The sequence below is a fragment of the Halyomorpha halys genome, unplaced genomic scaffold, assembly GCF_000696795.3.
Source record: "Halyomorpha halys isolate HHAL.00 unplaced genomic scaffold, Hhal_1.1 Scaffold1112.1, whole genome shotgun sequence".
In the NCBI taxonomy this organism is placed as follows: Eukaryota; Metazoa; Arthropoda; class Insecta; order Hemiptera; family Pentatomidae; genus Halyomorpha; species Halyomorpha halys.
This window is the reverse complement of record NW_027110327.1, coordinates 173,918-187,569: the sequence shown is the minus strand read 5'-3', so window position 1 is coordinate 187,569 and position 13,652 is coordinate 173,918. Positions and strand designations below refer to the sequence as shown.

At 30.4% G+C, this 13,652-nt stretch overlaps 1 protein-coding gene across 2 annotated transcripts in view; it reads left to right on the top strand.

Annotated features, from left to right (window-relative positions):
- Positions 1 to 670: 670 nt before the first annotated feature.
- LOC106688351 (muskelin) overlaps positions 671 to 13,652 on the top strand; it is a gene marked incomplete at its 3' end in the record, with an annotated part of 60,893 nt that continues 47,911 nt past the window's right edge. The window contains 3 exon segments of one of the 2 annotated variants that reach the window (XM_067048472.1): positions 671 to 839; positions 1,627 to 1,696; positions 5,733 to 5,844. In XM_067048472.1, coding sequence (XP_066904573.1) covers positions 5,825 to 5,844 — 20 coding nt within the window. 2 annotated transcript variants of the gene reach the window in all.

Genomic DNA, 13,652 nt, shown 5'->3' with positions numbered 1-13,652 from the left:
GGCTTCCGCCATTTTGGGGGAGCTGATGGAAACAATTACCGAAAACATTAGCGCTGGGCAAGAATAATAAACTAAATACTTATTTAAACCAAAATTACTTAGTGAACTTAAAAGATAACATAATCATAACCATCATAAAATCTACATAACCAACATATTTTTATTCAGCTGTCCTAATTTACTAGACCACCTAAATTATATATAATAAATTTAATAGGGGCAGGAATTTAGAGGAAGCGGTGATTGTATTGTTTTCTGGTAGTCGGGAAGGTTGCAGTACTCCTACAGATACTTCGCGATAGAAGAGACCGTCTTCCAATAGACCTATTACGCGCAAAACCAAATTCCCCGTATATTTTTATTATATTATGTGTTATGGAATGATTTAATATGACAATTTATATAAAATATGCTACTTCCAAAGATTTTGATGTGAGTGTAGAAACGAGTTTGGATGAATTTTTTTAAGAATGACGTAAAAATTAGTTTGCTGTATTTTTAGGGATGCAAGGTCAAGTTATTACGTATTACGGAATATAAATTGGTAAATACATAATATTTTACAATCTATTAACCTGCATTGTTAATTGATCAAAAGTTCATACTGTTTTGAGTTTATGACCTAACTTTTACCTAACCTGATATCCTCTGTTCGTACCTCTTTGCAAAAGTTCAAGAACTGATTATAAACAACTGTCGTTTTTTACTATTTGGATTTATGTCAAGATTTATTTTATGATAATGGCTACATCTTCTATGTCAGCTTCTAAATTAGATCTTGAAAAACTGGAATATACTGTTCATAAATTTTCTAGCTATTCACCGAATTATCACCCATGGTAGGACATTATATTACTTATTCTTTAATTATGCGGTATTATGAAAAGCTTTTTTCTAGACTTTTAAATTATATCGTGTGTTTTCTTAACCAAATCTAGTATTTGGATTTTCCTTTTAAAAAAATGTTTAATATTTATCCACTTGTATTCATTTCATTTAAGAGCAAATATATGTGAATCATTCCCAGTGCATCTTTACTCTCATCTATCTAATGCATTAAAGCTAAATTTGAATAACAGCAAATGTATAACAAAGCAAATAAAAATAACAGCAGCAAATGGGGGGAATAACAGCACTTTGGTTTTTTCCTCTGAAATTGTAGTAAGTTCCATATTTTTTTTTAATTTGTCGTAAGAATCGGTTTCTTAATATGTTATTTACAAAAATGAACTGATTCTACCATAAACTTAATCTACCATTTACTAATAATTTTATGGATATAAATCATGAAGGTTAAAAATAAGAAATAAACACTTTTTTATAAACTAACAATGCTTCATTTTTGTCAGGTTTACTGAAAGAGAATGGTCTGGTAATAATGGTTATTTTTTAATTAGTATTTTTTTATATTATGGAACTGTTTTCTTGTATGATGTATCCTACTATTTTTCTTATCTACACGGACTTTCACTAACGTGTCTTGGTGTTTGTTTTAACCACCAAAATTGTTTATCTTATATTGAAGTGAAGGTATCACCATATTTATACTGTTAAGGATCAGATAGTATGTTAGTAAAGTATTCGAATTATATTCACTACCAAGTATAAATAAATAAATATTTTTAGCAATATCCAGGAAGATAAACCTGAAGACCAAGCATCAAGATGGTCATCTGATTCCAACAATCCGCCTCAGGTAAATTATTTTGCCAAAGATTTAAATTAGTACTTTCAATTATAGAACAGTTATAATTTAACCAAGTGTCAGGTGAAGAGAAAAATACATCTTAAACTATTCATTACATATAATCATTAATTAATAGTTAATATATTACACTGGATATTGGTTATTACGACCTCCAGGGTACCTAGCATATTCGATCATTGATGTAAGCATATTTATCATTATAGCCGATCGTTATTATAATCAATTACTACACACATCATGTAAATATAAAATAGGAAATTTTAAAAATTAATTATTGCTACCAAATACTAATAAATTGCTTTATTTAGAACTTTTTTTTTTTTTGTAAAATAATGAGCATACATGGCAAGTCTAAATATGGAGATTATGGCTAAAATCAGGTTCAATCCCTGCATTATATTCATCTCGTTCTTGTGATTGTTACTCAATCTGATTTTTTATAACACCAAAATGTAAAAACTATTGTTGGTTCTTGATGGAAGTACACTTTCTCAAGCCTGGTAGACCATTATAAAAGCATCAAGGATACTCATTTTATTTTTCCTATTTCACTTCCCCTCCATACCATGGAGAAATATTAAAACAAGCTGTTATCTAAAATTGGTTTTAATATTTTGTATTCCTTAATCCATCAGTTGAAGAACGGATTGTGCATTTGGCAGTAAAAATAAAACCGATACAAATTTATAATCTTGCACATTTATATGATATGGCTAAATATCAAGGACAAAATCTTTGAATCCAACCTCTAAATATTTCTTCTTCTGAAGATTGTCTGGTACTATAGTGAATAGGTTTCAAGAAATCATTAGTTTTAGGGAGCAAGATGAGACCAGAGGGAGGAATATTTTGGCTTCTTTGGATATTAAACCTTTTCAGCAATAGCTCATAGATTTTTCCAGCATTTTCTCATTGAGGAATGACACCATTTCCTAAATTTTAAGGAATCCCCCTTTTCTAGAAAATCTAAAATCAAGACCCTATGTTTCCAAATTAAAGAAAGGGCAGAGTGACTTTCATTCATCAATTCTTTCACCAAACTAATGTTAGTCTCATCATTTTCATGAAAATAGTAAATGTGAATTGTTTTTTATTAGACATAATACATCTCTTAAACAATAAAACTAAACTGTGAACAATTTTCTGGATAGACTGAATACCCTCCCCCTTCAAAACATTGGTTTAAATTAAAATAAACATTAGTCCTTGAAAAAATTAAGGTTTACCAAGGTTTCTTATGGATTCCTGGAATACCATTACTAAAACTGATCTTTAATAGTTCAATGGGTTGTCAGAATGAGTTGTTTTAGCCGAGAATTCATTTTACTCGTAAATGTTGTTACTATATCTGTTTATAAGTGCATTTGTAAGGCTCTCAAAATCATGGGTCTGGAGATATATATATATATATATATATATATATATATATATATATATAACCAATATGTTGTTATGGTCGTTATAAATGATATCCAGTTTATTTGGATTTCCTCTTAAATTCAATTAGTAATTGTACTTCATATTTATGGTTCCTATTAATTTTATAATATTGTTTCCCAAAAGCCATACTCTTTTTATTAATTAGACTATGTTAAAAAAAAAAAGTGTCATAAATGTTCCTTGTACCATCTCTGCCAATTAGTGGTTAGCATCAGTGACAATGAACATAATCCATCAAGGCTTGGATCCAATTCTGAAATCCATGAGAATTTTACTTTCCAAAAGTATTTGATCAAATAGGTCTCACTCAGCCTTGTGATGATAACTTGATAGCCAATTGTATAAATCCCAAAATTAAGTTGACGATTTACTTACATTTTTTTACCATACCTACTTATACTTTAACTACCTCCACAGTGGCAACTGTTTCAGTTGATGTCATCTCTTTTAAAAGATGTCAAACCATGGTTTTTATAATTTCCTGTATTTCTAAATCCTATTTTTAAACTTTTGTGTCATTTAATTACTTATTTCATTTTCCACCTTTTTTGGCAGTTTTTATAAGCCTAATCCTACGATACTGCTGCCATCCAATTAAAGAACTTAGATAGTCTGATTTGTGCCTATTCAACTTGCAGTATAACTTCTAATTCCTACTATGTTCTCCTTTTCTTGTCAGTTATCCAAAGTTTCTTTTCATGTCCTTAAACATGTGATGGCTTGTTAATAATGGCTAGAATGCTCTGAAACTTTGAACTTATTACTGTGTTATGTTAAAGATTAATTAAGAAGATTGAACTTTTTTCTTTTTACATTTTGACAAATGATTAATGTAAAAGATCTTGAATACATAATTATCTGTGAACTTAACTTTATCAATCTATCCTTCTGCTAAAAGAAAAAGCCTCTCAAGAACTAAGAAAGATAGAAATTAAGTTATTGATCTGTTGATGCAAAGATTCTTACCGGTCATTCCCAGTATGTATTTATTCCTAGTAGTCCTCCCCCTAGCTACCTCTTTCTAAAGGCATGCCTCAGGGTTCCTCTCTATTCCCTACACTTTTTTCCATCTTTATCAATGATCTTCCACTTGCCATCCAGCATTCCCAGTATCATCTATACGCCGACGACTTACAAATCCTCCTTTCCCTCTATTCTCATGATGCCTCAAATGCCATTTTAAAACTACAAGAAGGCATCAATAGTATAAGCACTTGGGCAACAGACAATAAACTTACGTTAAATGCCGAAAAGACTAAAGCTATCATAATCGGATCTCCCTCCCTCCTTAAATCTATCCCAGGACCTCCCAACCTCATCCTAAACAATACTCCTATCTCATTCCATATGTCAGTCAAAAATCTTGTGTCACTTTTGATCAAACTTTATCCTGGAAACCACACATTGCCCAAATTTCCCATCGAACCATAGCTACCCTAAAGCAATTCAATAGGATCGGGTATCTCCTTCCACTTAAAACCTGTCAACTCTTAGTTTCTTGTTTTCCCCCACTTTGACTATGGCTGCCTGGTATATGGTGGACTCTCAGGTAATTTTGAATCTAAACTTAAACCTCTTGTGAATTGTGATTTATTTTCGGGATCACCTGAGATATGTATATAAACCAGTATTTCCTAGCTTCCTTCTATTCCAAGTAATTTTATATACTAGAAAACCTGCAATTCAAATTCACAGTCCAATCCCATACTACTAGGTTCCATTTATCTGATAGCTACCCTCCACCTCACCGAACTGCTGTGTTTGATAATGCATTTTTTACCTGAGCTGCTTGTCTCTGGAACTCCATTACTTCTAATGTTATGTACCATCCCTTTTCTTGCTTAAAACTCTTCTATTTAACTACCTTTTTCTTCACCAATCTAATCCATTATTATAGAACTACAGATATTTTGTAACTACCTTTTTATTTTGTTTTTAATGTATTTGGTTAGTTATTTTAATTTTTTTTTTCTTCTTTGTATTTAAAACTATTTATAAACAATATTAATAAAAGTTATAATTAAGTGTGGCCTCACCGTTTGTTGGCCAATATATGTAATTGTTAAATTAAAATTACCTTTGTAATTGTTCTAAAGGGACCTAGTCCCAGAATAATAAACTATTTTTCATTTCATTTCAAAGATCACTGCCTAGTTTAGAAGATCTCTAAAATGCTCATACTATCATTCCAATCAGTATCTTTAGTAAGGAGAGCACCAATTACTGAATACAGTGCTTTATATTTCTAATTAAGTTTTCCTCTGTTTCTTATCATTTTTATTATGTAGGTAACAAAATATTTCCAAAAAACCTGTTTCTTATTCTTGGTAGGCCCATATGTCAAAAATATTTATAGTCTTACATTATAGTTTTTAATATTAAATATTTTAATTCCTGCATCTCACACCAAAATAAGTTTACTATACCAAAAAATTTTAATATTGTGGAGCAATTTTTCTTGACTTCTAATAATTTCTGGTTAATTATTTTTTTTATTACTAATTTTTCATCTACCTAATTTTCTGTCTTTTTTTTTCTCTTTGTGTATTTTAGTTCTTGATGTTAAAACTGAGTAAATTTGCAGTTTTACATACCATAAAATTTGGAAAGTATGAAAAAACGCATGTATGCAACCTAAAAAAATTTAAGGTTTATGGAGGACTTGAAGAGGATCATATGTTGGAGTTGTTAGAAGCGTAAGTATTTTGATATAATAATAAGAATAAGGCTTAGCAAACTAAAAAATTAGGTTCAATACCAATGCAATCAATAATTGTTGTCCCCATACCTCTCTCTCTACAAAACCCATATTTTCTACATCTTGGGCATTCACCGGCAGTTCCAGCACTCATAATTTTTAAGGATTCTTTCATAATCCTATTGAACAAGTTTAAATGTCCAATTCAATCTTTTAATAACATTACCTTCTTCAATATACTAAATGTCTTAAAAGTAGAAAGTTTTAAGTAATGATTTTGTATTCACATTATTTTGATTAAGTCAAATTAAAGCAATTATATTGAATTTTCGTTTATTTTTTACATAGGTGTGAACCTCTAAAAATTATATTAAAAAAAAAAATACTACTTTGATCTAGTTTATGTTACTTTTTTCCTTCTTTCTATCAGTAGCTATTCTGCTGAAGATGTTCCTGTTATTTACATCAGATTATTTACCCTTTCATTTCTAATCTTTTCTTGTCTAAATTTTCTAGTTGCTCTTCTCCAAAAGTCCATTTGTATGAAGTGCAACTTCAACCTTAAGGCCAGGCACTTCTCCACTTTAGAATGCTGGTTGGGTTCTTATTAGTGGACTGTACATAAGAAAGTTAATTGAAACAAATTTGACTTAAGGCTAAATATACTGAATTTTAGTTGTTTTTTTTTTTCGAGAGATGGCAGCACTTTCGGGACAAATTTACTTTTCTTCTAATTTATATTTGGAATAATAACCTTCCCATCTGTAAACAGATTTATCATCTAGACCCCCATATAAGGTACTAAAATTGGTTCATTAATTTATTTTGGTATTTAAAAATACTTGTTATTCGTAAATAAAAAAAAGTGAGGTTATAGGCACTTGACCACAAGCAAATAAAATAAGTCTGTGCAAACAGATTCATCTTCGGTAGCATAGAATGATCGTAAAGAGAAAAATACGATACAACAATTAAAGCCACAAGATTTGTAATTGCTAGACCACAGGAAGTGGCAGCCTATCCCCACTACTTGATGTTAATCCTCCTAGAGTTCCAACCTTTATCTGCTTGATCTATGTATTTCCATGCATTTTTTTTTTTTTTATTTGTTTTATCTATGTATTTCCAAGCATTTTTGATATATTTTTTTTATCTATGTATTTCCATAGATTTTTGATATTTTCTTTTCACTAATAAGACCAAAGTGGAATATTGGTAAAACACCTAAATGAGAATACAACATTTTTAAAAATTAAAATAATCACATATATTATTTTCTTTAGGTAATGTTTAATTTTCTAGTTATTTGCTTAATTTTTAGGTACCATATACAACTACAAGGCTGGAGGCACCGTATTCTGAATTCTGTGGTTACATTTGTCTATAAAGTTTGTTCTTCTTTAGGAACTCAAATAGGTTCTTCAAATTTTCTGGCAGTAGGGCTTGACTTTGTCCCTGAAGGCTAAAAGAGGTTCTTGATGAGTCCAAACACAAACAGTGTTCCAAGATATGCTCTATCGTCAGGACTCACTTACAGCTGTGACAGGTCGGTGGAGGATTCTCTTTAAGAAGGTGCTTGTGGGTTAAACTTGTATGTCTGATCCTGAGTTGAGTTATGATGGTTTATTCATGACGATTTTCGAGAATTGGTGGCAGAGGTTGAGCATCACCAAGTGTTTTCTTCATTTTATTTGTTTTAGGGATCTTGAACCAAAAACAACGCCATGCTTCCTTGCATTGATTCAGAACTGATTTATTGTAATCATACCATGTTACAATTAGGCACTGGAACTAAAGTGCATGCTTCTTTGGCAGCTGTGTCTGCCAGTCCATTCTCCGTTATACCTGCATGACTGGGGACCCACAGGAAGTTTAATTTTTATATGTTTTTTGAATTAGTGTTATGATGGAAATTTGTAAATTTTGAATTGCCTTCAGGCTCAAGTAGGAATCACTAGAGTTCAGAATAGAGGTGTCATTTACTTCATACGTTAGCATTAAAGCCAAATAGATTGCATATAGCTTGAAGGAAAACACTGAGAAAGTGGGAGGAAGACTTAAGCGGATGGTCTCCGCAGATAGAACTACTGAACAACCAACATAATCAAAATATTTTGTCCCATTAGTATAGATACGTGTACAGCCCCTGTAGCTAGAGAGAAGACTTAAAAAGCATGGCTTGAGTACTTTAGGAGGGTTATACAATTTATCAGTAGATTCTAAGGTGAAATCAAAAATAGCTATTTTCTTTATCCATGGAGGTAGTGGATTGGGGAATGATAAACATAACTTTGTTTGTGAGCAATAGAAATCCAGCGGAGGAAAGCTGGAGAGGTGACTAGGTAATCTGTATCACGAAACATCAAAGTCTGGGGTCGTTTTGAGATGGCCTAGAAACTTCATCTAATGATAGTGCCTTCATAATTCTAGTAGCAACTCTTGGTTCTCCCAGAGTAAACTGCTGATAGGACTAGTCCTGAAGGTCCTGGTAGCTCTAGGATCATTGCATGCTGTGTAGGGTCTAGCTTGTTTAGTATTTTCTTTGAGGCATCCCCATACACTTCACAGCCATAATCAATCACCAGCCTTATTAAGCACTGATATAATGTGAGCAGGTAGGCCTTAATACATCTATAGGTTAAATTGGAAATTACTTTTATAACATTACATGTTGTTGATAGCTTGGACAACTGCTTATCCACATGTAATTTCCATGACAACCTGGAATCTAAGATCACCCCGAGGTATCTAATTAAGTTTGGGTTGTGGTTCCTGATACATACTTTAACTGCAGATGATTTCGACAAGCTGAAACTAAAGCCACAGCTTGCAACCCATCCTTCCAGATTGTTTAATGTTTTTTGCATTACAGATTGACTAAAATTGACATCGGTAGAGCTGTAGTAAAGCTGAACTTCATCAGAATATAGTGCAAAATTGACCGGTTTTTCTATGAAGTTTCTCATATCATTGATTGCAATTTTGAACAGTGTTGAGCTTTAAGGTACACTATTCAGTCAATCAAAGTTGTCTGAAAAAACTAAACCAGTACGAACGTTGAAGTTACAATTGATCAGAAAATTTTGTAGAAAAACAAAAGGTTGCTGGAGAATCCCCATAGTTGTAAAGATTCTAGAATTTTGTTTCTCCAGTACAAATCCAACGAGCTCTCTAGATCTAAAAAAAATTAAGAAAACGTGCTGGTTTTAATAAAAAAAAGTTTTCAAAAAGGAATTGAATTTGAAGAGGAGATGCATTGTAGAGTTGTATTTTCGAAATCCACATCGGTCCATATACCGTAGATTTTGAGTATCTAATCCCACAGGAGATTATGATTAACAATTTTTTCTGTCAGTTTGTAGAGAATCGAGGTGAGTGAGATGGGTCTATAACTCTGAATTATTTTAGGATCTTTGTTGGATTTAAGTATAGGGATTACTGTTGTTGAAGACCAACTATTTGGGAAATCTCTGGCATTCCACATGTCAAGAAGCTTTAGTTGAATACCAATATCAGGTAAGTGTTTTATAAACTTTATATGAACCTGATCAAGGCCAGGATAAATAAATAGTTATCAAAATATATAAACAGCTACCAAAAATTAACAAAAAAAATTTATTTTTACACAAGGATAGTCATCTAATTTTAGAATTTTTATGGAGAGTTTGAGAAACTCAAAAAGGTTATCAACAATCTGCTTGTTATCTTGCAAAATATAATAGAAGTCTTCTGGTAAATCACATAAAAATTTGAGGGCGTCATAGGCTCGACAGTCAGCAAAATGTGTTAGTCGTATAGCTGTGTTACGTAAGTCTGGCCTACAGGTGGAGAATCGTGGAGGAAAAATATTAGTTTTATTTTCTAGTCGGCTAATATTATTTGGGAAAGCTACTATTAATTTGTCACTGCAGTTAAGTTATCACCTGTGTTACTTTTAATCAAAGTGGATTCCAAAGTACTTATTATAAACTTCGAACGTATTGGCCAAACTAGCTGACATTTCCTGTGGTGATGTAGTGAGGTCAGATGTGGGGTAGCCATAACTGCACCCACATAAGATCTGATCCAAACACTTTCTCCGTATTAAACAGTCAGTTATTTAGCAATTTTTACTGGCGTGTGTGAAGTTCAGTGGATTATCATTTCCCTTATAACAGATAGTTTTATAAAAACTGGGTGTGCAAATATTATTTGCCACTACTGAAAGGTTTTGTAAAAAAAAAAAAAGTGTAAATGGTTATGAATTTTCAGAGAGCTTTAGTAAATTACAGATCATTACATTTAGATTTATAGAGACAAGAGATATCTAAGTTCATTCTATCTTTGGTAATACTTTTCCGATTTTTTTTCTTTGCTTTGAATATGCAATATTTCAATAGCTAAGAACCTTCCCAGAACGACCCCTAACGTTTAAAAACAAAAAAAAGATTTAAAGCTTGGAAGAATTTAATGAAAATATTCAATTAATTTTTTATCTTTTTTATACTTTAATTATAATTTAACATCCGTTAATCAAATAAAATTTTAAAGTGGAAATTGTTTATATTTTATAATGCAAGAGTATGACAGCAATTCTGGAAAACTACAAACATTTTGTAGTTACTTATAATAAATTTATTAAGAGCATGTCTTAACAATTAAACATCTCTTAAAACAGATGTATGAAAAATGGGAAAAAACAAATATGCATCAATTTACAATTTACCAAGTATGCATATACAATCAATAAACTATCATTTGTTGGTATTACTTTACCTCAGTTTTGCTTAAACTGTGCTAAGTTTATAGAAAAAAGCACTAGCAGTAGGTTTCAGAAAATTAATTGTCTCCTCATTATTGTTTGGAAAAAAATATGAAAAATTAATTGTTTCATTCATGCTCAAGCTTTGATTTATTCTGTGCCAAAGAGACAGCTCGTTTAAAAATGAAATGAATAATAAATAGTATACAACAATTTTACAATGATAAAAATAAAGATAAATAAATTGATCGATGAATACAACGAGAAAGTTATAACTATAAAGAAAAGCAAATTAAACATAAATTTTAATCGCAAAATAAATAAACCCAAGATTAATAAAGGAATGATAAACAAACTAATTAGGAACGATAATTATAACAACAACTTAACATCTTTGAAGACTAATAATATAGAACAAATCTACACATTAAACAAAATTGAACAATACTGAATCTTTAGAGAAGTATAATAATTTACATAAAATTAAAAACAGAGTCTTTAACAAAACAAAGCTGGACATTCCAGAGAACATAAGGAACTTGTTATCATTAGGTGAAAATTTCAACTTTGATACAGAGAAAAATGATGAAGAGATAACTAATATAATTATTGACCTTGAAAATATGTTTGTTAGCATACAGACAACCGAGAATCACATTAATGCCACTAGAAATAAAATATGTTCCATAATAAGTAATCACTTGACAAATAATAAGAATAACAAAAACTCCAGTTTAAACGTACAAATAAATAGAGATCTCAAAGAACTAAACAATTTCTTAAAAAATAACAAAGACATAATTATAATTAGATCAGATAAAGCAAAACAATTGACTATTTTATATAAAAAGGAGTATGACGAAAAAATAGATAAATTATTAAAGGACAAAAACACATACAGGATATTGAGAGCAGAACCTTTTACAGACTTAGTAGAAAAAATTAATAAATATACAAATAAAATCCATAAAATGGGGTTCATAGATAAATTTACCAAAAACAAACTACAAGTAAGTGACTTTACACCCCCTAGGATACATGGATTGATAAAGCTTCACAAAGAGGACAACAACCATCGCCCCATTATTAATAACATAAATGGGCCAATTGAAGCCTTATCAAAATTTTTAAATCCTGCTCTGAATGAATTAAATAATAACAATGAGTATGATGTCAGAAATGCACTTGAATTCAAAAAAATATTAACAGATCTTAAACTAAGTAATGAAAAAATTGACTTAGTGAGTTTTGATGTCAAATCTCTATTTACTAATGTAGTAGTAGATGACTGCTTGAAGCTAATAGAGGCTAATTGGGAACAAATAAATAACCATATGCCAATAAAAGACTGGAACATTTTCATTGAAGGTATAAATCTATGCACTAAGTACAATTTTTTCAAATACAAAGGAAACTATATACGGCAGCTGCATGGATTAACGATGGGGTCTTCTTTATCGATAAATTTGAGTGAGATTTATATCAAAAAATTATTAAATACTCAATTGATGAAAACAGAAATAAAACCAATCTTAAGAAGAAAATATATAGACGACTTAATAATCATAACAAAAAAAAAAAAAAACTGCTACCAAGAAATTTTAAAATTATGTAATAAATTCCACAAAAGAATTGAATTCACTGTTGAAATACCTCAAAATAAGATTCCTGGATATGGACAAAAAATAACCACTAAGTGGACTGAAAAAACTAGTACAAGCAATAAATTACTAAATTTATTTTCAAATCACCCAAATAGATAGAGCAATAAACTTAACGGACAACATTTACACAAAAGATATTAAGACTGAGGTATACACCATGCTAACTGAAAACTTCTATCCCAAAAGATTGATAAGCAGATTATGGTACAATAAAATTAATAACAAACATACAACCAAAAACAACACAGAAAGTAGAACACTGAGAAAAATAAAAGTAATCGGAACAACAAAGAAAGATAAAATAGATAAACCACCAAGTCAAAAAAGAATCACTGAATTTTATAAAGAAATAAACAAAAAGATTATAGTAGACGACAATAGAGAAAAAGGACAAGAGGAAACAAATAGTAATAGCAATAATAAAAAGATTTTTAAACTTCAATACATACCAGGCCTTACAAATAAAATTAAAAAAACACTGACAGAATATGACCATATAAATATCCGAACCGGTCTATACAACAATAATAAGTTACAGAATAAGCTGTCAAACATGAAAGACAAAGTTGTTAAGATGGAAAAACTAAATGCAACTTATAAGATAGATTGTAAAAATTGTGAAAAAGTATATATTGGTGAAACATCTAAAAAACTGGAAACTAGAATTAAGCAACATGTAACCAATTGTAAAAACGCTAAAAATATAAATTGCACAGCTCTGGCCTACCACAGCATAAAGCTGAACCACGAATTCAACTTTGAAAACCCAAAAATAATAGATGCAGCACAAAATACAAAAAGCAGATTTCTAGAAGCCATATATAAAACAAAAAACATACAAAACACAATAAACTACAAAACTGACACTAAACACTTAAATACACATTATGCCGACATTATAAATAGACTCAAAATATAAACATAAAAATCAGAAAAAATAAATGAGTTTAAGAAAAAAAATCACTAAGTTAATGTTTAATACAAAGCAGGACTTTTTTAAAAAAAGGGAGGTAACCAAACAGCACACTGGACATGAGATAAGGTCCAAAGAGGTAGTAAGGAAATATAGGTTAATGGCTGTGCTAAGGAGAATGTGAAGATGCACAAATAAGTTATGGTAGAAAAGAGAGAACGGTGTAAAGTGTGACATGATTTCCTATATGAAATTATGAGGTGAATATAATTGTGTGAATTAAAATAAAGAAGGATGAAGATGTTATGATAGTTTTATTATTGTTGTAGGTTTAAAGTACATGAATATGGACAGTGGTCCCGAAACGTTGTACCATATTATGATAATTTAATACAAATTTCATTCAACTGGAAATTATTAACCTCAAAAAAATTTTTATGAATTGACTCACCAGACTTCCTAAAGAGAAAATCTAGAATAATAATTAT